Raw genomic sequence first — 24,319 nt, forward strand, 5'->3', positions numbered from 1 at the left:
TTGCCCAGGCTGGAGTGCAATTGTGTGATCTCTGCTTACTGCAACCTTTGCCTCCTGGGTTCAAGCGATTCTCCTGCCTCAGCCTCTCGAGTAGCTGGGATTATAGGAGTGTACCACCATGCCCAGCTAATTTTTGTATTTTTTTTGGTAGAGATGGGGCTTCACCATGTTGACCAGGCTGGTGTCAAACTCCTGACCTCAGGTGATCTGCCCACCTCGGCCTCCCAAAATGCTGGGATTACAGGCATGAGCCACAGCGTCTGGCCTGGAGTCTCTAGCTTGAGTTTTTGCATGATGGCTTTCATGCTGGGCTCAAGGTGTCCTCTGATGCGTCTTTAGATTTTTTCTGCTCAAGAGAGGAGGAAGGAGGGAAAGGGTGATGCTAGCCATGGCTCTGTCTTTCATCAGAAAAGCCAAAGCTTCTCAGCAACCCTCCCAGCAGAATTTTCTTATATTTCATTGGCCAGAACTGGGTGTTTTGGCTTTGCTGGGCAACAAAGGTGGCTGAAAAAGTGGTCGCTAAACTTACCAACATCTACAGCTGAAGAGGGCATCAGGGGAGAAAACAGTTGGGAATGAGTATTGATTGGAAAATCAGCAGGCTGTGTCCAACACTCTGCTCAAAGTCACATGATTATGTAACAGACTTGTTACATAACCATAATTAGGACTAGAGTCTGCTCCTCTGATTCCCAGTCCTGAGATCTTTGGCTTAGACATCTAATACATTGTGTAGTGGCTAGATTTACAAGAAAAAGGACAGTCCTGGAGACTAAAGAAGAAAAACTGCCTTGCATGCATTGAAATTTATCGACTGCAAGAGGTCATGTCGCAAAAGCACTGGGCATGCTGGGAGCCAGAACATCTCAGCTCTGCCCCAGACTGGCCAGAAATTTGGGGAAAGGTCTCCAGTTCTCAGTGCTTATGAAATGTGATTATTTATTTTTTAAAATCTGGTTAGTGTTGTTCATTAAATGTCCGTTAAATACTTTGGTAACCGTAGATGAAAGACCCTGTAGGGGGACAAACACTTGTTATTAACAACCATATGCTGTCAAGTGTGGGCTTATGACACGGGACCACACATGCTCCAAAGGTTGGAGTAGAATGACAGGAGCCACCCACCATTCCTCCAGGCCAGGAGCATAGGGGCGTAGGGCTCCAGGGGATGCTGAAAATCAGGAATGTAAACAAACACCCTTATTGTAATTACCCTGCCATGGCAAGGAAGCCTGAATGTGCGCACTTGGATTTTTGGGATAGCAGGAAATTGGAGCGCATTCCCTCAGATCCCACCATCTGCTCCTTCCGTGGGAAGCACCAAGGGGAATTGGCAGGCCCTGCCCATTCTTTAGCCCAAAGCTGGCACCCTTTCTTCTCTGACGAGTCTTCCTGGATGGTGCTGGGTTACACAGATCCTTCTTTTCCATTCTCACCGCAGGATACCATATACCCTGAACATTTCAGCATTTAATGGTAGTGAAGTTAACTTTTCATCCTTGTCTTATAAGCAGTGTCAGGAGTGGGCACTGTTTGGGAGACACAATGCAAGGCTTTTTGAAACTTCCCAACCCCGAGGGTGAGCACATGTCCATATATAGAGCAAACCCTCAATAAATACTAGAGCTGGACCTAAGAGCTGAGATGTCCATGGCTGCACCAGGTTAGAGTTTTATTTCATGATTCTGGGGAAACCAGTAGAGTCGATTCCAGGATCGAGGGTGGAAGAAGTGAGAGCATCCACCCCTAAAAAAGGCACAATGCAGCTCAGTGCCCTTGCAAAGGATCCTTTCTGGTCAGATTACAGGGACATCCCCAGAGCTCAGGAAGACACTGACTTTGGAAATACTATAAGGGGAAAGAGCGACTCTGCAAAATTTGGAATGGGATCACTTCAAGAAAGGGCAATTCTTAAATGACAGGAGAAGAAATGCACCCCTGGTAGGCTTGCAAGCAGAGTACTCAAATCAGCTGAGAATGCCCAAAATATGGTTACAAAGAAGTTTTTATTAGTTCAGCCTCAGAATGCAAAAATAAATAAATAAATAAATAAACAGAAAACAAATGTAATCACTTTACAGAAAGCACATACATTACGTAAAAGTAGCACCTTCATGGAGCCATACTGTCTGGTCATAATTGTGTATCAGGTTCACTCATGCTAATAAGAAAGGGATTCCAGATTTTCTCTGCATCTGTCTGCTTCTCACATGGCTGTGAAGAAGCCATCTGCAATTCTGACAATTTTATGTCCTTAGCCATAACTACTTGTCCTCTCTCTTGAATCTTAAGATCTTTTTGCCTTCCAGACACTTACGGTGTTTCTGTGCCATCCTCCTGTGTATTTTAGAGAGGTGGGGGTGAGGACTGCCATTGAAGCTAAACCTGAATTTTAATTTCAATCTTATTATTATTATTATTTTTGAGACAGGGTCTCATTCTGTCACCTAGGCTGGTATGCAGTGGCACAATCACGGCTTACTGTAGCCTTGACCTCCTGGGCTCAAGGGATCCTCCTGCCTCATCCTCTTGAATAGCTGGGACCACAAGCATAGGCCACCATGCCTGGCTAATTGTTAACTTTTTTGTAGAGACGGGGGTCTTGTTATGTTTCCCAGGCTGGTCAATCATTTTTTTCTAGCCCTTTTAAAATTCAGGCATCCAAAGATTAAACTTGCTTAGAAGTGCAAGTGGCCCTAAATTGCTTTATCAACACCATCTCCAGGAAGTCTTCACAGACATGGGAACTAGCATCTTGTTCTCCAGGAGCTTCTCAACAGGTTTGCATTGTCAGGTTTCCATTTAAGTATCTCTTGCGTTCCCATCCATCACAAGTATATGATGGCACTGGTATCAGAACACTGCGTTCTTCCCGATTGTCATAAAACTGATGTACTTGCAGGCTTGCTTGAAAAGTTGTCAGTATAAATAAAATTAAATTCACATTTTGTGTAGTAGGGACTGATCCTGATAGATTGAGTATGAAACATTCAATACATCCTGGCACACAAATGGTAAATAACAGTAATACATTAATAAATACATAAATTACTTAAATATTTAAATAGCATGAAGGCCCATGGCAACTTGAGAGCTAGAAAATCTATACATAAATTAGCTGATTGTTTCAATGAGCATTTAGCATCCACCTACACGAATAAAGCAGAGATATCATTGTGATCCTAAAAAAAACTTTTTAAAGCAAATCAGATAGAAAGTATCTTTTTGGGTCTATTCCATTGTGTCTTTAAACGTTTTGCTTAATATCTTCCACTTTTCCTTCAATTTTTCATCCTGGGATCACAACCTGGAAAAGAATGCCAAAAGTCTATGTGGGGTAACATTGCAACAGCAAACTCTTCTTATTTCTCACAACACATGATCCTGGACAAGCGGGTTTTGGGGATTTCATGCCAGAAGGCCCAGGCCTTCCTTATGTGGCCTGGAATTTGGCTGGTACCACACTTGCCAGAGGCTTTCTTGAGAGTTTTCTTAAAAGAATATCTGATTGTGTTACTTCCTTGCTGAAAACCCTTCAGTGGGTTTCAGGGCCCAGGGCTCCCAGAACAAGGTTCTGAATCCTGCAAGCTTGCAAGTCCTCCATGCTCTGCCTCCTGGCTACCTCTCTCTCTTCTTTGTTTCTCTTTAGGAGGCCAGAACCCAGGTCTGTTTTCTTTCCTGCAATATCCCTGTGGCCAGCACAGTGTCTTACATAACACAGGCACCAAATAAATATCTGTTAGTGAATAAATGTATGTTTCTGATTCTGGCGACTGGGTGCCGGCCACCCCATCCCCCTTTCCTCTCCAACGCAGCCCCCAATCATAACCCTGCACCCAGGTGTACTGAGAGTGCAGGTCTGGACTGGGCTTTGAGGGCCTGCTCACCTAACTGCAGGGCACAGATGCCCATTCGCTCCAAGATGAGCTATAGTAGCGGTCCTGGGCCTGCACGCTAAAGCTGGCATTTTTGCGGCAGATGACCGTGGCTGAGGTCTTGTCTGTGAAGATTCTATCTTTCTGAAAAAGAGAAGGAAAGCTGTGAAGGCCCCTTGGCAACATAGTCACAGGGTAAGCCGAGCCTATTTCTGCAACGCATACTCTCCCAAAACAAGTCCATCTTGGTCTTAAGACACTACACTTGCAATTCACAGGGGCGTGCATAGAACTTGAACCACCTACTGGCAGACACTCCACATATAGGTGCAGCTTTTGTACTTTGTAAGCCCTTGAGGGAGAAATCGTTTGACCCAGCTTTCATCTTTCTAGCACAGTTGCCTTGCCTCAAGGCCCCATGGCCAGTCACCCAGTCCTGAGCTGATGGTGAGAGAGAGACAGATTTGCTCTAGCCATCCCTGAGATATTCAGAAATACCATATCCTGATCATTTCATCAGAAAACTTGCCTTCAAATCCTGTCACTGCTACTTAATAACTGTGTAACTTCAGGAAAATATCTTAGGTTCTCTGTGTCTGTTTCCTCACTTATAAATAGGGATGACAATAATGCCTACTTCATAGAATTGTAGAAGTTCAAGGTAAAAATCATGTCAAACTCTTAGCAAGTCTTTAGCACATAGGAAGCACTCAATATCACCTATTAATCATACAGATCTTAAATAGGGAAAGTACTCGCCAAGACATAAAATAATATTTAGATAAATATCTACTCCAGAATAGCCTCCCCACCTAATTTTTTTCCCAGAGAGCAACTAGCTCACTGAATTTCTACCACACGCTAAACGTTATGCTGAATTAGGGCTTTGTCCAGTGATTTTAAAAGTGGGGTCAAAGGAGTCTGGGGCTGTACAAAAGGGCCTCTGGAACCTTGCAGTAGGCAAAGGAATTCTGCTGTAAGGCGAGGAAGCTGGGAAGCCAATATCTTAGCCTCTGTAGGTGTAGATATTCTGTTTAATAAAATAATTTTATAATATCTGGAACTGCCAGGAGCTATCCATTTTGGGGGTAATATCTCTTGCCTGTTCTATCATTCACTACATGGACTCAGTTGAAACAGCAATTTTAGGCTTCTGAAGCCCAGGTCTCCTCTATCAGAACTGATTCTGAGTGCCAAGATCAATGACCAATATCAGAGGTGGTGGGGTGGTTAAGTGCATGGCCTTTCTGTCTGGCAGATTGAGTTTGTGTCCTGGTTTTGTCATTTCCTAGCTGGGTGACCTTGGGAAAGTCACTTAACCTCTTTGAGTCTTCAATCACTTGTGAAATGATGATAATACTACTGGCTACCAACCATCCTTTTCTTGGGGTTGGGCTACTGTCCAATGAGCACATAGTGAGGGCAGTGCTGCTAACACCTACACAAAATTCCTGCATCAGCTACAGCTTTGCTTTACCTTGCCACGGTTTCTGGACAAAAGGAAAACCTCTTTTCCACAGAAAAAGGGGGTAAAAAAACAAGAATAACACCAGCTGCCTTTGTCGGGTTAATTTTGTAGATTAAGTGAAATAAACATGGAAAGCCCTTGGCACAGTTCTAGACACATAGAAAAGTGCTAAAAAAAAGTAATTACGCATCACATAATAACATTTCAGTCAAAGAAGGCTCACATATATGATCAGTGGTCCTATATTGTTATAATATTGCATTTTTGCTGTATCTTTTCTATTTAGATATACAAACCATTGTGTTGTAATTGCCTGCAGTATTCAGTACAGGAACATGCTGTACAGGTTTGCAGCCTAGGAGCAACAGGCTAGACCATAAAGCCCAGATGTGTGGTAGGCTATAGCATCTAGGTTTGTGTGGGTACACCATATATGTTTGCACAATGATACAACTGCCTAACGATGAATTTCGCAGAACGTATCCCTTTTGTTAAGTGATACATGGATGTAGTTGTTATTATCATCATTCATCTTCTCACTTTATGGTGGGTGTCCATAAAACTGACCAAGGAATATACTGCACCTGAATCACTTCTTACCTTTTCTCTCTTGCTCTTGCCCTGGACCTGAATGCAGAATGTCAGGGAGAAGTAGGAATGTGGAGTACTCCAGGTGTCAGGGTACTCCCAGCTGACCTCCACCTGCCGAGAATTCTTTAATGGCTTCAGCTGCAAGTTCTTGGGTGGGTCGGGTTTGACTGTGGAAGAGGATAAACATGCTTTATTCTCCTAATAAGACTTCGGAGTTCACTGGTTTTGGCTTATGATCTCCTTTGCACCTTTGATCAGCTCTGAGTCTGCTGGATAGTTACTTAACTTCTGTGAGCACCTGGCTGGCACATGTGCGGCACCTCTGCTGCAGGTGCTCGCGCCGCTGCCTAGGGAAGGCAGTTGTTCTCAATGGCCACATCTCAGATCCACATTTATTGCAGGATCTGAGAGATGCTCAGAATCCTCATCACTGAACAATCAGATGGGACTGCACAGTGAGAAGACCTCTGCTTTAATGGTATGGGCCATGCACTGAAGGATCACCCTCTCTGTGCTCATCCCTCACTTTGCACTGAACATGGAACTGAGGTGAGCCTCTCCCTGGGGATGAGAAGATAGATTTTCTATTTACTGCCCTTTTTTTTTGTCTTTTCATAGCTTTTGGTGCTGACATGTCTTAGAGCAGTTATAGTCAATTGTCTCTATGCTCAATGTGCTTGTTTATTCCGTAAATACCGAGCACCCATTATGTTCCAGCCACGGGACTATGCATGAAGGATACAGCAGTGAGTTTCACAAAGACTCCTTCCTCAATTAGGTCTTCTAGATAAGAGGAGGGGGAGATATGCTGGGGTATGTGGTTGGGCTCTGTAGGCCTGGCGCTGCTCCACACAAAGATCATGGCTCCTAGCAAGTTCTTCGCAAATATGCTTCCCTCTGCTCTTAACACAACTGACATCTTTCCTTTTGGTGTCAGCTAAACGTCACTTCCTCAGAGAGGCCTTCCTTGGCCACCCTATGTGAACTAGATCCCACCCACCGAGTACAAACCCTCCATGAGTTTTGAAGCAAGTTCTCTGGTTCTGTTACACTTTATCATGCTGCCTGGTCCATGAATAAATAGTAAAGGAAATGACTTAGATAGGTGAAATCCCTATCTGCCAATTAAAAAAAATAGATGTCCATTTTGGAAGGGTTTAAATTCTAAGAAAGAAGTCCTTTTTCAAATGCTAAGGAAAGATTGGTTGGGAATAATTGCCACTAGTAGGGAAGCCCTGGTTCTGAATATGAATATTAGGCTTGATTAGGCTCTGGGATTCATCATGGAAACTATCTGGCAGCTGAATCAAAGTGCAGCAAAGAGCAGCTCTAGTGGAGTGGATCTGGATTAGAACTGCTAGCTGTAAGATCTGAGATCTGGGGCAAGTTGCTTACCTTTTCTAAGACTCAATTTAAATGCAGATAATAGTATCTACATCGTATTTTGTTTTTGGATGCAGAATAAAAGAGATAATGCTTATCAACCACCTACCCCAGTGCATGGGGCATTGTGAACATGTGACAAATGGTATCTTTCCTTATGGAGCACATATAATCATCCAACACTCACTGATGTCCCTGATGAAGAAGCTGCTGGTGTAGTTTTCATACTTGAGCTTGTGAATGGCATCCACCATGACCTCAATGGGCAGCCTCTCCTCAGCGGCTGGGCAGGCACTGTCCTCCTGGCACTCCACTGAGTACTCATACTCCTTATTGTCCCCTCTGACCCTCTCTGCAGAGAGTGTAGCGGCTCCACACGTCACCCCTTGGGGTTTAGAAGAGCTGAAGTCAAAGACAGAAATTAGCCTGTGTTACACATTAGGGAGAGTGATTGTAGCCAGTAAGGCAGGTAAGGCCTCAACTGTTGTCCAAGGACACAGTTTCTCCAACTGGGCTGATTTCTACCCAGAAGGTAAGAAACCGCCCTCCCCAGGAGAAAAAGGTTAGCTTCAAGAGCACTTACATGTCTCTGGACTAAATGAATATGGAAGTTTTTGTTTGTTTGTTTGTTTTAGATCTAGAATCCCTGATTATTAAACCCCCTTGTTAAAAACTTAAATTCATTTTTCCCATTTTAATTATAAAATCAATACACAAATCAATACACACTAATTATAAAAGTAAAGATGATAAAGATCCATATAAAGGAAAGAAGTATATGCCTCCTTCAGCCTTAACTGCTCTCCGCAGGTATAAGTATTAATAATAGCTTGTTGTATCCTTCCAGACCTTCCTTTTTCTTTTTCTTTCTTTCTCTCTCTCTCTCTCTCTTTTTTTTTTTTTAAAGAGACAGGGTCTTGCTCTGTCACCCAGGCTGGAGTGCAGCGGTGGGATGAGACCTCACTGTAGCCTCAAACTCCTAGGCTCAAGTGATCCCCTCCCTCTGCCTCCCAAGTAGCTGGGACTACAGGTGTGTGCCACCACATCCACCTAATTTTTTTATTTTTAATATTTGCTGAGATGGGGTCTCACTATGTTGCCTAGGCTGGTCTTGAACTCCTGGCCTCAAGCAATCATTCTGCCTCAGCCTCCCAAAGAGTTAGGATTACAGGTATGAGCCACTGTGTCTGGCCAGAACTTTTTCAATGAATATTCAAGATAATTGTATATCCACATTATATATATATGCACATATATATATTATATATATAACACATTATATATATAATCTGTGTTATATATATCTCCACATTATATATATCTACTATATATATTTTACCTATAAATATTCATATGGATTTTATTTTTATGAACTAGGATCAAATTGTATACATATGATTATGTAACTACCCTTTTCCCCTCTGAACATATTATGGGGAGCTCTCCATGACAAAACATATAGATTGGGTTATCCATTTCAATGACTGCACATTAAACCAGAGTATAGTGTACCATGTTTTATTTAACCATTCCTCTGCTGATTATGTCTTTATGCACTTGGAGAAACATTTCTTTAGTAAGCATTTCCTTTTAAAGATGAAAAAGTGAGACCCCAATGCTTAATTTACTCAGTGAAATCATAGTAAACTCAGGATGGTCACCTGGGGTTTGCTTAGGTGATGATTAAAGTAAGTCACATGGGGGTTAACACATAGGTCTTGTATTTATGGAAATTGCTTTCTTAGGGAAAGTCCAAGTGCATTGGACCAACAGTGAACTTCAGATTAGTGGTGTCAGCAGAAGTAAAAGGAGTTGAAGTGGCCCTGGGAAAATTTCGGGAGGCTTCATCGAGTTCTGGAGTCTGCTTCAGGGCCCCTAAGATCTACACCCTGGAGCTCTTGTTTTTATTTTTGACTCCAGGTGCAATTTCAGCAAGTCATTTGTAGCTTTGAATTCTCCTTTTATCCCTTTCTTTGGTGCTACGAGCCATCAGGAAGCATGGCCAGGCAATTTGGATGAGTGGGTTCAAACACAGCAGAGACTATTCTCAGTTCCCAATAATATCCTGCCCTAACACATATATTTATTCAAGTGATTGGCTAAAATCTCCATGTTCTTTCTTCAATGTAGACAAGGAAGGGCGGTTGAAAAAATATGGGTTTGACTTTGTTTTTCCCTTTTTCATTAACTGATAGGTCACTGAGAGGTTGCCCTTAATTTCTTAATGAAATAGTTCTAGCAAAATGCTGAGAAACCAGAGCAGTTTCACTCACCCTCTGCTGCTTTTGACACTGAATGTCAGATCAGTACTGATTGTCGTCAGCCACCAGCAGGTGAAACGTCCAGAATAATTTTTGGCCTCGCATCTTAGAAAGGTCTTATTTTTGGGTTCTGGATTTGAAAAGAACAAAAATTCAATATTTAGGAGTCTTTTGCAGAAAGGTTTTGATTGTGATGAATCACAGGTCACCAGATGTACAGGGTGAAGTTCTTCCACGCGTTCCCTCTTGGGTAGCGCCATAAGGATTGGGAGGGTCTCCTAGTAGGGTGTTGATTCTGCAGAGTACACTACGCACCTAACATGCCCAGCAGAGGCATTCATTTTTTGAAGGCTATCACCCCAGTGCAGAGCGATACACTATTGGTTAATTTCCATTAGCCGTTAAATAATACCACCATTATTTAAAGAAAACATTAGGCTAAACATTCAGATTGACCATGAAACTCCCTTAATATGAGATTTTGATGGTTGATAACCCAAAGGGTCCAGGAAAGCAAAGGAAAATGGAGGTTAACATCAATAAGAGACTTGATGTTAATTCATTAACTACATTTATCATGACTTGGCTTTTCACTTTGTTGTTGTTGTTGTTGTTGTTTTTAACTCTTATGAGCGAAAGAGAAAATTGATACTATCCAAGGGCATAGAATTACCTTTCTGGTCCTTTAAAATATCAGTGGACCAAATTCCATCTTCCTTTTTGTGAAGGAGCAGGAGTGAATGGCTTAGAGCCTCGCCTCCTTTGTGACAGGTGTACTGGCCAGCATCTCCAAACTCTTTGACTTGGATGGTCAGGGTTTTGCCAGAGCCTAAGACCTCACCGCTCTGGTCCGAGGTCCAGGTGATACCATCTTCTTCAGGGGTGTCACAGGTGAGGACCACCATTTCTCCAGGGGCATCCGGGTACCAGTCCAATTCTACAACATAAACTGGAATGCACAGGAAGTAAAGAACCAGGCTGTAAGCTCCAGGAACTCTGGGACTGTGTTTTATTAACTCTTTGGGCATCCCCACTGCCTAAACACAACCTTGTTCACAACAAGTATTTGGCAAATGCTTGCTGAGATGATCTCAAGGCATTAGACCCTGCTTGGGCTCAAGGTCATGGAAAAGAGAAACAAAGAGTTTTATAGCTGCCATTGACTCATTGACTGGAAGGCTGCCTTTAATAGTAACCTTTTATTATTTAGCAAATTGGAAACACCTTAATATACCAAAAACTGCAAACAGCACAAGACTCTTTGCCAAAGGTCTGGGGGAGAGAAAGTTTCAGCACAATTTCAGTTTCATAAAGAATATGGCAGGGTACAATATTTAGCAGAATAACATAGTGGTTAAAAGCTCAGGGTGTCGAGAACAACTAACCAAGACTGTAATCCTGTCTCCACTAACCAGCTGGGGGATTTGGAACAAGGTACTTAATTATCATGAGCCTCAGTTTCCTCATCTGTAAAATGATAATAATAACAGTATCTGCCATACATTTGACTGAGGATTAAATGAAAGAAAAAAAAAGCATGTAAAGTACTTAGCACAGTGTCTGCCACACAGTAAATTCTGTGTTAGTTATTGTTATTTATAGACTGAAGAGTCAGCCAGCTGTACAGAGAAACTCTCTTAACAATTTTCCATGGTTATTTAAGGATTTAGTTTCCTTTGTTTTAAATTACCAATGGAGATTTTCATTCTCTCTGTATTATTATTATTGTTTTTAGCTATCTTACACTCTTATGAAGCAATCCAGTAGATCTTAGTCTTCCCATTTAATGAAGACGGGTACTGAGGCCAAGGATCTAAGCGTGGTCACATCAAGCCAGAAGTACAAGGGCTACAGCGCAGACCTTTTGTCTCTTGGGTTTGCAAGGGATGCCTAATGCTGGTGTCTAAACTGGCCTTTGAGGAATGGTTTAGTATATTATTTCAGAGTGTGTCATAGCAAAGCTTCACTCATGTTTTTATCCATGCATAAATTATTAATTGAATAGAATTGTTTAATGTAGTAGCTCCCAAAGCATGATCGATGGAACACCATCAGCAGCATCACCTGGGAATGGATCAGAAATGCAAATTCTCAGCTGCTGAATCAGAAACCTTGGGGTGGATTCAGTCATTTGGTTTTTAAGCTCTCCAGATGATGTTGATGCCTGCTCAAGTTTATTAGTCACAGTGGTTGAGAGCCTGGATTTTGGAGTGGCAGAGGCCTGGATTTAGAAGCAGCTCTAGCCCTTACTCCAGTCTTGTGGCCTTCGGCAAGACATTCAACTACTCTAAGCCTCAGTGTCATCATCTTTAAAATAAGAAAAATATTAGCCTTTGCTTTAGAAGGTCGATATGTGGATTCTATAAGCTCATTCACATAAGAGTTTAACACAGTGCCCTTACATGCTTTATAAATGGTGGTTCTTGTTATTGGCCTCCGGATGTAAAGCATTGTAGAATATAAAGTCTTCACTTTACATCAATTGGATTATAAGGACTGAATGGATCACAAAAATAAGAGGTCAAAAGCATTTGGGGTCCAACTCTGGGGAAATGATTAGCTGTGCTGATGTAAAACCATGTGGCCCTTTTGACTTTTTCTAGTTTTTTTTGTCCCCCTGACACCTGAACAGCATGGTTACTTTCCTGTCCCAACTGAGGCTCAGAAGCCCTAGATGACATTTGCTCAACAGCAGGGAAAACAGCTGCAGGAGGAAAGCTGAAGAGGAGCATCAAGAACCTGGCACTTAGCCTCACTGCATCGTCTGCCCTCCTAAGTCACACCTCGGAGCGTTTCTTGCATTGATTTTCTGGAATTTCTGTGGTTTACCAAATCAGAAGTCACTAAGGGGTCAAATATGCCAGGGTCAAGTTTCCTGAGCTCACTAACAATCCCAGGGTTGGAAGGGATCTGCCATATACCCCTGGCTCAGGCCTTTGCCTTTACTCAAGACAGTGTCTAAATCTGTGAAACCCTCATGTAGAAGGGGTGGCTGGATTGCTGTCTTCCCAAAATTCTTGAGAAGAGAGGAGTGGTCCCAAATTTCTTTCAGGTACCCATTTCAAGATGGTGCTCTCCAGAACATCAAAAGATTATTTCTGATCATCACCTGAAACTTTTTCATCCTGAATGTATGTCTGTTTCCTCTTATTCAGCTCTCCAAAGACCCAGGAAAAAATTACTTCATGTCCTTGTAAAAACTTTTTCACAAATTTAAATGCACCGGCTTTGAAGCAAGACAGAAATGGGATCAAGTCCCTGTTCTACCCTTACCAGGTTTGTGACATTGGGCAAGTTACTTAATCTCTCTGGCCTCAGTTTCCAGCATCTGTAAAATGGGATACAGACAGTCTCTACTTCATATGGCTCTTGTGAGAATTAAGTGAGACACTGCCCTCAATAAACATTAACTGTTATTTTATACAATCAAAGATAGTAATTGCCAACATCATGATGTTGGCTTCAATGATAAACATCTGAGGGTCTTTCAGGTACAGCCAACGATCAGAATGCACATTTACTGAGTGTGAGATCCTAGAAGGATGGGCAGAAACCCTTATTTTACCATTAACTATTCTATTAGTCTACTAATAATTTTTACTGATCATTGGGATAATAAAAAGTATCTCTTGAGTCATGAGAGATATTTTAAACAACCAAAATAGTAACACTAGCTGACATTTACTTTCACTTTACTATCCGTTGAGTTGTATTCTGCATTCATTAACCCATTGAATAACCCATGTGGTAGGCATCCACTTTGTAACATCCAGTTTACAGTTGAGGAAATTCAGGATCAGAGGTGACCCAGCTCAAAGTCACATAACCGATCATTGACAGACCTAGGGCTTGAACCCAAGTCAATGTGAGTCTGAATCCTATGCTCCCTCCAAAGTGCTTGGTCAAAGGTAGGTCATCACAGTGCCAACTGAGGGGGCAGTATCATGTGGTGGAATGAGAAATGAACACAGTTGTTATACTTTGCAAATCCTCCATTTGGAATTTTAATTGTGTGAAACCGCTGGTTTTTAGTAATACTAGAAAATATCATATGTCTTTTCCTACCATAGTGTACCAATGTCATCCAATGTGAAAACCAAACAATATAGATACCATCAAGGTGGAAAAGAGAGATATGGTATCGCATTTTCCCAGAGTGATGGCTTTCTCTAGAGGACCCAGTGCATGGTTGCCTATTTCAGTTTGATTTCCCACCAGTGGCTGCCCAGGAGTCCTGGCTTAGAAGTGGGGCCTCCACAGAGAATAATGAGAGGCTGGTTACCGTCTTTCTTCAGTTCCCATATGGCCATGAGGGGAGATGCCAGAAAAACCAGGGAAAACCAAGAGATGACCAGCTGCTGGTGATACATCTGTAAGAAGAGAGAGAAGCAGGGTGAAGAGAAGGAGGAAAAGAGAAGGAAGAGGAAGGAAAAAGAGAAGAAAGAATGTCAATAATTCTTGTTACCTTTGTGAACCATATACACATTCTAGCTACTTTTTAAAAAAAATAAAATCTTGATTCTCCCCTTTCTTCTCCATACTGTCAAGCAAATACTAAGTAAATTACAGGAGTTCTATGGCAGTCTCTGGGGGAAGAACATCACCAAATAGAGAACCGTAGGGTATTTGGGGCTCTGGAGCTGAAAGAGACCTAAGGCAAGCCGTGTGATACAATCCTCTTATTTTTAAGATGAGAAACTTAAAGCTTAGAGAAGGAATGTGACTTTCTGGATCAACATCTAGCAGTTGTTTATTTAGTGCTTACTACATAAAGAGCACTGGGCTAGAAGCGGTTGAGAGAGAAAAAAAGGGCTTACCTGGATCCCGCTTCCTAGGAGCAAATACTTTTACTCAATAAATATTTATTAAGTCAGTGTGTTAAATGCCTCCCTGCCAGCTGGGGAGATGAGCCACACATCTGTATCACTGCAGCACAAGGCAGTGTGTGCTGGGACCCCCAGAGCTGAAGGACTTGGGTTAGGGACAGGAAAGGTAACACAGAGGCGAACTTTCAAGGTCTGGCAATGATCTGGTCACCAGCCCTTGCTGGAGGGGTTTAGCTTCTTTTGTTCTCCAAGTCCAAAGATTACTCTCTCCCACATAGAGAACCTAGTGCTTCTAAAATTTGAGTGACTATCAGGATAACCTGGAAGCATTGCTACAACAGACAGCTGAGTCCCACCCCCAGAGTGTCTGATTCAGCAGGGATGAGGGCCTGAGAATATGCATTTCTAGAAAGTTTCCAGGTGAAGCAGATGCCGCTGGCGCTGAGACCACACCTTGAGAACCACTGGTTTAACCCATGTTCAGGGACCAGAATCTCTGCAAATCAAAGTGTTCATTGGGAAAAGACCACAACATATTGATATATCCACCATGAAATAATGAAATGCATAATTTTGTGTTAAATCAGCCACCATCTGATAGAGAAACCAGTCTAGGTTAGTATCCAGGGTTTATGAAAATCTTCAGATTGCAACAATTACATGCCACTTACAAATGAGGTAGAGATGATTATTGAAACATTCTGAAACAACTCCATTCACCTTGCAGAGCACCCATGGTCTGGAGGAACACGGTTCTGAAACCACTGTTTTAAATTATATGAAGGGCAATGCTCAACTGTTTCAGCCAAATACCTTAAAAATGAGCATTCCTGGGTTGGGTGACTGAATATTGACAAATCACAGCTTTGTCAGAACTGCTGCTCACCCTAGGGGGACCTTGCTATGTACTTTATTCCCTTATAAAGTTTGTGAGTGGCAGAGACAGGACTAGAAGTCAAGTCTTCTTGGACACTGCTCAGTGCTGTCACCGCAGCATGAAGTTTTAGGGGCATGGCTATCACTTCAGTCTAGGTTATGACTGTAGCAAAGTACTAGCTGGCACAGGGCACCAGTTGGTACATTCACAGGCTTGAAGTTAAACAGACACAGGCTTGAATTTTGGCCAAGTTACTCTCTGAGCTTCAGTCTCTTCATCTATAAAAAGGACATAATACTTATCTCAAAGGCTTGTTGGGAAAGGCAATAAGATAACATATTATAGAAGGCAACCAATAACATATTATCTTGAACCTAGAGGAAGAGGTGAGGGAACAATTTGGTATTTCTGTGTTTCATATATCATGGATAGTCAAAAAAGTCATTCCAGGCAGTAGGGAAATGCACACAGAGGTACCGCAATTACATGGGACTGTAAAACCCAGAGGCTGGCACACTGGAAGGGAAACAGTGGAGATTCCTGGTATCTCCTGGTGATTCCTTTATACCCACTTACGCTGAGGTTTTCCCACTAGCTGTGTGCCCAGCCCTTCCTCTGCATGCCTCAGATGCATTTGACAATCTCAGGTGAACTGTATTTCAGGGTCAAGGGAACCCTGGCCATGGTTCTAAGAAACAACTCCCGTTTTAGTATCACCTACATTTGAAACCACAGAGCACTGTCCAGGAGAGGTGATGGTGACGGATCACCTCCTTTGGCTCTGGCCGATCAGCTGATACTAGGCAGCGCCATCCCTCAGCCCACATTTCCTCAGCATGGTCAGTTTGAGAGTCTTGAGGATTACAACAAACTTTTGTGTGTGCAATTTCATAGGTTTTCTAAATTCCTGAAACCCTTGCATGAAGGACAAAGGGACCCCACGTTACACACTCCTACTTCCTGGAGTATGCTAAGGGCTTCCCAACACTGGTGCCAACATCAGCATGCCAATGACACTTGGGTGGGCATCTCTTTTTCAAGTTTTATTTTGTTTGTTACCTTTAATTAGAAAAGGGAGTTATTATTAAAAAACAAAAAGATGTAGTCAGAGATGGCATGGGTGGCACATGCAAACAGCCCCAGTTTGAGGGCCAGGCAGACTTCTAGAACTGTCATCCCAGCTCTTCTACTTATTAGCTATGTGACTCTGGGTGAGTCACTTGGTCTCTTTAAGCCCCACACTCTTGATCTGTAAAATGGGCATGCTACTGTAGTAAGGAGTTACTAACATAATTCATGTAAAGTGTCATGGTGCCTAGATGAAGTCAGGACCCACTATTTGCTCCCCTCCTCCCATAGCATTTACTACAATGGCAACAATACAGTCTCTTCTTTACTGTTTGTCTTCTCTGCCACACTGAGTGAACTCTCTTATGCCGTGGATCATGTCTATCTTGTTTCACACTTTATCCCCAGAGTCCAGCATAGAGGGATTCCATGACTTATTAGTAGAATGAAGGAATGTACGGAAATCGTACAACTTCAGACTCCAGTAAAACAAACTCTAAGAGGTTACCCACATTCCATCTAGTATCTTGAAATTCCTTGTTTGAAAAAGTGGGTCATCACCTGGGGGTTAGTAATGCCTTTGTTAAAATGGCATTGTTGTTGCACACAATTTTACCTGGGCAAGTATCAGACACCAGTACAGTAAAGGTTATTTTTTCCCCCTTCTCACAGATTTTAAAACTCTTCAGGAAGTAATAATAGCTTTTCATTTTTTAAGTGGGGCCAAAGTTAGTTAATCCACAAGAATGGGGAACCCAGCTATCAGTTTGGTTGACATCACAACTGATGATCAAGACCATCACAAATATGGGAGCAAGTCTGATTTGTAACACTGTTATAAGATATAATTATGAATTCAATTACTTTAAGGAATGCATGAAAGGCTTTTTTAAAAGTTTCAATAGTAAGGCAGGCACCACTCACTTTAGCTCTATACAATCCTTTCACTGACGGGCATTAATATTTAGGAATATACTTTTATACATCAATACATACCATTTCAAAATAAGATAAAACAAACATTTCCATAAAATATGCATACACACAGATCTTGCTATACAGTTATTATTAGTTGGCTTTTAAAATGGACACTGTACATCAGACCCCAAAGTACTAAGTTTTCACTAATGTTCCAGCATGTGACTCATCAGGGATGCTTCCAGGAATCCATCAACTGCCTGCTGCCAGGTGCTGGGGTAGCACACTAACGGTTTCTACACCTGGACAACTGCAGGCCCACAGTGAGGGGAGGGAGGAAGGGGCTTGGGAAGTGCTTACCTTGCTCTGGGCAGGATGTAGAGTCCAATGGCCCTGAAACAGATGTTGTTTCTTCTGCTGCTGTTGCTGCTACTGGAGCTTATATACTCTACTCCTTTCTGATGGAAACTTAAACTAGAAACTGACTTGTTGCAACATTATAAACAACTCTCAAAACCTTCTGGGGGAATTTCAAGAAGTTCCTTTTTTGTCTGTCTCTCTGTATGTGTATCAATAACGAGGAGACATCAAAATCCCAGGTAATGAACTAAGAGGAAATGACTTTTGGGTGGGGAAAAAGGAAGGAGATGGAGATGCTAATTTCTTTGGGTTTACATCATGGCCAAGGTGCTTAGAGACAACACTAGGCAGCCTCCCTGGGTTCCACAGATCGAGGAAGAAGGAAGGCCAAGGGGCGGTCAGATGGGAGGCTGAGTTCTTGTCAGGATGGAGCAACTGTATGCCCAAGGGCTTAAAAGCAAAATCCTGGTTCTTCCCAAGTTGGAGAGGATGAGATAAAGGGCAAAGGGTTTAGTACATCTGGGGCACCTTCCTCCACATTAGTCCTTTAATTTCAGAAACATACTATTTACCACCCATCTTGGCTCCATGCACCTCTGCCCACATTCCCCGAGTGGGAACACACGCGTGCACACACACACCCATGCACATTCATACAGACACAACCCCGGGGAGATGATGAAACTGGGTATACCACTAATAAGACTCAAATATGTGCACATCCTGTGCTCATAGGTACTCGCTCATAGGGGCGGATGGGAGCAGAAAGTGAAATACCCTCAGGGAGGCATACAGACAACCACACTCAAGGCACCCCTCTTGGGCACCCAGACTACATCCTCATTTCATTTGCACACAAATCTATGACCCTAGGGGCTCCACGCAGATGCACAGGAATAGTGGAATAAAGATATCTCTTGTGGTGGAATTTCAAGTTGCTAAGAGGTATGCAAAAGTGTACACCGGTGTGGACCCCCCCCCATCCCCCGCCCAGTCTGCACGTGAACAGGAACACGTACCTGCACGTATACAGGTACACGCAGACAGATGCGGGCGATCCCCAGAGCCGCCGACAGAGGTCGCTACGAGACGGTACCCGCGTCCCGGAGTCCCCCCGCGCCCTGGAGTCCACCCGCGCGGGTCCACTTCTCCATCCCTGCTTTCGACCCCGGCCCCTGCAGCGGGGGAAGTTCCTGGGGCGGTGACTGGGACCAGGCCGGGTTTTAGGCGGGCGCAGATTTCCGGGCTAACTTTCCTCGCCGTCTCAGCGCGGGGAGGGGGAAATGGGAAACCCGGCGAGAGCGGCGGAGCTTCCCAGCCGCACACTTCCTCCATCCAGCCGTTTGTCTCGCCGGGGAGGGCCCTGGCAGCCAAGCCGGCATTCCCACTGGTTATCCGACCTTGTGCTCTTGCGGGGGGTGGAGACCTTACCTCCAGCTCAGAGTGCCTCCTCCCATCCCCTGTGTTCTCTAGGCCTCCCCAGACTTTGCCTTTTAGCCTTCCAGTGAAACAAGTTCTGTATCCAAGATATACAATTAAGTGGACAAAGCAGATTGCAGGTATGTTGTTTGTATGATACCATTTGTGGGGTGTGCGTGTGTGTGTATGTGTGTAAGTGCACCTGCACTTTTCACAACTGGTATCTCTGTGGCATATGTAACAACTGAGGGAGGGGCTTCTTGTAAACATGTATTAATTTCCTTCCATCCATCACTGAAGTGTACTGAACAGAAAACTTTATATGAAATTGACGTGAAGTAGTTTCACTAATTTATTTACAGTGGCTGCACCACTACAGATGAGTCCTTGTGTCCCCCCATAAATAAATACATGTATAAAATAAGACAAATAAGGTTCAAAATGACACAAATATTTTATTCATGTGTTCATAAAAGCACCTTCAAAATTAAAAAACAAAAAAACAAAACCGTAACGTAAAGTCTCAGTAAAAATCCAGCGCCAGTTATGCAAAAGAAGCTTCAAAGTATGCTGTGATCCTCCCTTTCCCGCTCAGATTGCAGCCCAAGGGCTAGTCCTATATGAAAGGGCCCCCCGTGTTCACCTCCACCAGGGACAAGTAATAGGGTTTTAAGAGGATAGGCTCTGGAGTTAGAGAGCTGGGTATTCACACCTGCAAGTTACTTACCTTCGTTAAGCCTCAGTTCCTCACATCTGTAAAATCGGGTTAATAATAGTGCCTGATCTTAGGACTGGTGTGAAGATTAATGAGATATGATGGGATGCAGTTAAAGTAACATCCTGGCTGAATGTTTAATGAATGGCTGCTTGCACTTATTTATTTTGTTATCCTGTCGTGTCCCAGAAAGTCTTTTGGTAGCTCACAAGGGGACATCAAAGATGACAAAGAGGAGTGGAAGAAGACAGAATCAATGTGAGGAGCCTGGAACAGGGCTCTGAATTGTCCTCCCACAATGAAATCACTTGGCTAGAGCTGAGCCACGAATTTGACTCTGAGCATCTAGGATGAAAAAGAAGAACTGGCACCTATGCCATCTCTGCCCCTCGGGACTGACTACTTTGGTAAGTCCAGTTCACCCACAGAGGAAGTAGTTCTTGTACTTTCTCTGCATATAATAACAAAATTCAGGTTCTTGGGGCTGATGCTTGGGGATTGTGATTTAGATCTGGGATTGGGCTCAGGAACCTGCATTTTAACAGTGGAGGTTCTAATGTGGTCACTGGCAGGTTGTTCTAATGTGGAGGCCACAGCCCACTCTCTGAGACAGGCTGTATACTTGTGTTCCATTGCCTGGAGATACAACCTATGCTTCACTCATCTCTGGACACCCTGCACAGCCAGCCAGCGTTCTGGTAATAACAGCTGAATGCCCATTGACCTGATTTTGGAGAAGAGGTTTATTAACATGTCCCACTTCACAATCCAGACCGTGATCCCAGGCAAAATGAACCGATACCCATAAGCTTTCTATGGCTTACCCTATGGACGAGGAAGGTCTACTGACAGAGGGCATGCTGAGTTGCAAGGTTAATGTGACTGATGATTAAGCTGTGAGATGGAGGAAACCCCCTAAAAACCAAAAATAACTTCAAGAATTTTTTTGGCCACAAAAACGTATTTTCTCCTAGAAGAATGCTTTGATCATCTAGTACACATTTCAAATAAAGGAGAAGCCATGTGTACTTATAACAATTAAAATGTTTAGAAGATTACGTAAGCAATACCTGCATGCATCCTACTGTAAAAACTTCAAACAATACAAATATACATAGCATACAATGTCGAAGCCCTGATTCCTGTGGCTTCCAGAGGTTACCATTGCCAGCATTCCTGCAGAGCTTCTCAATGCTTCTCTATGTATTTATATCTATCTGGCTGTATAAATGGGATCATACTGTACATATTGTTCGGCAAATTGCTCTTTTCTTGCAACAGTCTATTTTGTATTCAGTCACTTGCGGTGACTTCCTAGAGGTCACTTGAACAGATTTCACATCTACATCAATTAGGTTGCCCTGGGTGTAGTTTTCCAAGGAGCTCTGCAGTTCCAGGCATCAATCCACTAAGAATTGATGACATCTGGAATAAGAAAGGTCTATCTTTTCCTGTTTATGTCTCTTAGGAGCAAATAATTTGCCCTACAAGCTCCCACAGCCTTTTCATGGTCTTGCTTATCACCTGTATACCACTCCCTGACAAGGAGAATGGGTTATTACAAGGAAAATGATAGACAAGGCAGGTTTGCCCTACTAGGTGGAAAGTGGTAGGCCATTGAGAGTCATGAAATCACCCTCACAGGGTTGACAAGAATTGCATGCTGGGTTCTGGAGAGAAATATAGTTATAATTAAGCATTAATTAGGCTGCACGTTGGCCCACTTCCTTGTTGCTCAAAGTCACGTAGCACTAGATCCTGACCATTTGCATCTGCATTATTCCTATAGATAGGATTTCTGACATTAGGGTAATAAGATTTTGTAGGAATTGATTTGTATCCCTATTGTTCCTTTAGATGGGATCTCTGACATTACAATCATAACGCTTTTGTTTAAGAATCACTTAAGTTGTTTTTCAGGTCCCCAATTCTACCCCGTTTCAGTTTGAAAACCCCCACAAAGAAAGAGGATCAGCCTGAAAATACAGCTTCACCCTGTCCCATGACTTCACCCTGAACTCTTCAACCAATCAACCATCTCCAACACATCGGCCCACTCCCAAACTCTTGAAAACCCTATCACCAAATGCCACAAGGAGATAGATTTAAGGTTTCTTCCTGTCTCCTCATTCAGTGACCCTACGATGAAACCTCTTTCTTGCTGCAACCTGGCCTCTCGGCGTATTGACTTGCAGTGTGCAATGGGCAATGAACCTATTATGGATACAGTCATATGTGTCTGTTAGGTGAGCCCAAGTGATTTGTGCGGCCAGTGAAGTGCAGAAATAGGGCAATTGTGTGGATAATGAAAACTAAGGCTTTTTCCCCCAAATGGTCAGTTGCTTTTGAAGGGATACTTCTAGCCTAGGGGTATGGGAAGTAGCTTCTACCTCCTGCCTCATAGATACACGCTGTTACCAAAAAAAGAGTGTAAGTGTTACAGCAGATAGCTAGTCAGACATGAGCAGGGCAGAAGAGGGTCCCCCCTGTCTCCCCACCCACCACCACCAGGAATGTCAGGCAACCATCAGGTGAGGGTCAGATGGTTATTAAACGGTCTCGCTAAAATAGTAATTGGTCACAGCTGGTACCAGGGAAAGGCAGTCTCCCAATAGATAGAACACCTGAAGTTGGTGATCAGCAGCTTCCCGATAAGATCTTAGGAGTTGGGCGAACAAGCTCAAGCATGCGCACTAGGAGGGAAAATGGTTGCATCTAACTGGTGTATGAGCTTCTAAGAACACTCAACTGGTAAGGGAAGAATGCCTCAAGTGAACATGTGTACAATTTCAGTAAACATACTGTGTATGTGGCCCCTCCCAAGCGCTGGCAGGCCACTGTGCATGTGCGCAGCCCACCCCAAGAGAAGAATCAGGGCAGAAGGGAGAAGGGAGGCTTCACCCCAGAAGCATGCCAGCATATGCAACCCCAAATCAAAGGTTAAACCACACACCTGAATCTCTCAAGTCCCCCTCCGTCTTCCAAGTGTACTTCTTTCTGTTCCTGCTCTAAAACTTTTTTTTTTAACTTTTTTTTGAGACGGAGTTGCACTGTCACCCAGGCTGGAGTGCAGTGGTGTGATCTCAGCTCACTGCAACCTCTGCCTCCTGAGTTCAAGCCATTCTCCTGCCTTAGCCTCCTGAGTAGCTGAGATTACAGCCACCATGCCCGGCTAATTTTTGTATTTTTAATAGAAATGGGGTCTCACCAGGTTGGCCAGGGTGTTCTCAAACTCCTGACCTCAGTGATCCACCCGCCTTGGCCTCCTTCAAAGTGCTGGGATTATAGGCGTGAGCCACCGTGTCCGGCCTCCTGCTCTAAAACTTTCTAAATAAATTTTCACTCCTGCTCTAAAACTTGCCTGGGTCTCTCACTCTGTCTTAAGCCCTTTGGTCAAATTCTTTCTTCCGAGTAACAGGGACAGGAGACAGAGAAATTCTAGGAGAAAAGGGTGGGGGTCTTTGGCAAAGACCCACCCTCAAGCCTGGTGCCGCCGACCAAAGTGAGAACGTGTATTCCTGTTTTCCCATTCCAATGTTGCCGTTTCCCAAACCACCTGTGGTCCACCCCGCCCCCACATCCTGCACCCATAAAAACCCCAGGCTCCACTGGCTGAGAGCAGAGAAGGGGAGGAGAGAAGAAGCAGCTGAATGCTGGAAAAAAGCAGTTTGACTTTAGAGGGATGATTTGACGGTGGGACTTCAGGGGAAGAATACCTTCCGGGTCCCTCCCCTTTCCGCCTCCCCTTCCTGCGGAGAGCCACTTCCATCGGCAATGAAATCGTCCACATTCACCACCTTTCAATTCGTTCGTTTATGCAACCTGATTTTTCCTGAACGAGATCTCAGGTGCCATGGATGAGGATGCTAAAGGCTGTTACATTGACCCTCTGCCCTTGCAAAAAGGCAGAGGGTTCACTGAGTTGTTAAACACTTAATCCATCCATGGACAGCAAAGCTAAAAAAAGTGCACTGTAACATATGCCCTCTGGGGCTCCAGGGGTCATGGGTACTCCACCCTAGATGCTGCTGTGGGGCCTGCACAGAGTTTTGGTCCTGCCGGTGCCCAAAAGCATTTGCTCTGGCTCCTGCACCTGCTCACCTGTGTGCTCCCTGTCCCATGAGGGATTGAGAGCTGTGGGCCGAGTAAGCGAGGCACTCCTGTCACGAGGACTATGAAGGGGTCAAGGAAAACCTCATGTTTCATGAGGAGGCAAGAATTGAGGTTAGTTCACCACCACTAACATAGTTTGGTGCCACGTGATTTTGGTGCCACGTGACTTGGATACATTCCCTAGTGGTAACAAGGTTCTAGAGCACAAAATTTGAGTGTATATATGAATGGTATGAGGGCAAATGATTTTTGTTTTCTTTTCAATGATCTCTTAAATTTTCTAGAATGTCTACAATGACCTTGTATTACTTTTCTAATCAGGAAAAAAAAAGTTACTGAAAGAAAAGATAAGTGAAGCACATACAAAAGGCAGAGTATGTAGTGGATCAAGAATTTGTGTTTTACAATCTGACAGACCTAGTTAGACCGTAGTTCATATTTCAAA

The 24,319-nt window shown here is 43.4% G+C and overlaps 2 protein-coding genes and 1 non-coding gene across 3 annotated transcripts; 2 read left to right on the forward strand and 1 right to left on the reverse strand.

Annotated features, from left to right (window-relative positions):
- Window positions 1-1,992: 1,992 nt before the first annotated feature.
- IL12B (interleukin 12B) lies at window positions 1,993-18,229 on the reverse strand. The gene is made up of 8 exons (XM_025388465.1): window positions 17,628-18,229; window positions 13,861-13,948; window positions 10,252-10,527; window positions 9,591-9,708; window positions 7,505-7,719; window positions 5,944-6,101; window positions 3,888-4,019; window positions 1,993-3,307 (listed from the first exon to the last, which is right to left on the reverse strand). The coding sequence occupies exons 2-7, from the start codon at window positions 13,946-13,948 to the stop codon at window positions 3,888-3,890; spliced, it is 987 nt and encodes a 328-aa protein (XP_025244250.1). The 5' UTR covers window positions 17,628-18,229; the 3' UTR covers window positions 1,993-3,307.
- LOC112627277 lies at window positions 5,248-5,373 on the forward strand. Its single transcript, XR_003120122.1, has one exon. It is a non-coding gene; the product is annotated as a U4atac minor spliceosomal RNA (small nuclear RNA).
- A 284-nt stretch (window positions 18,230-18,513) lies between the features above and the next one.
- Window positions 18,514-20,045, forward strand: LOC112627101. Its single transcript, XM_025389427.1, has 2 exons — window positions 18,514-19,186; window positions 19,951-20,045. Exons 1-2 carry the CDS (start codon window positions 18,514-18,516, stop codon window positions 20,043-20,045), a joined length of 768 nt encoding a protein of 255 aa, XP_025245212.1.
- Window positions 20,046-24,319: the final 4,274 nt, after the last annotated feature.

This window comes from Theropithecus gelada, chromosome 6, assembly GCF_003255815.1.
Source record: "Theropithecus gelada isolate Dixy chromosome 6, Tgel_1.0, whole genome shotgun sequence".
NCBI lineage: Eukaryota > Metazoa > Chordata > Mammalia > Primates > Cercopithecidae > Theropithecus > Theropithecus gelada.

What these genes read in the sequence shown, in the direction of transcription:
- IL12B (XM_025388465.1), bottom strand. Translation starts at nt 13,948, where the DNA reads ATGTATCACCAGCAGCTGGTCATCTCTTGGTTTTCCCTGGTTTTTCTG. An exon ending in TATTTTAAAGGACCAGAAAG is followed by an intron (nt 9,709 to 10,251) that starts GTAATTCTATGC and finishes TTTCAAATCCAG; the next exon opens with AACCCAAAAATAAGACCTTT. An exon ending in AGTGTCAAAAGCAGCAGAGG is followed by an intron (nt 7,720 to 9,590) that starts GTGAGTGAAACT and finishes CTTTGACTTCAG; the next exon opens with CTCTTCTAAACCCCAAGGGG.
- LOC112627101 (XM_025389427.1), top strand. Translation starts at nt 18,514, where the DNA reads ATGCACAGGAATAGTGGAATAAAGATATCTCTTGTGGTGGAATTTCAA. An exon ending in GTGGACAAAGCAGATTGCAG is followed by an intron (nt 19,187 to 19,950) that starts GTATGTTGTTTG and finishes GTCGTGTCCCAG; the next exon opens with AAAGTCTTTTGGTAGCTCAC.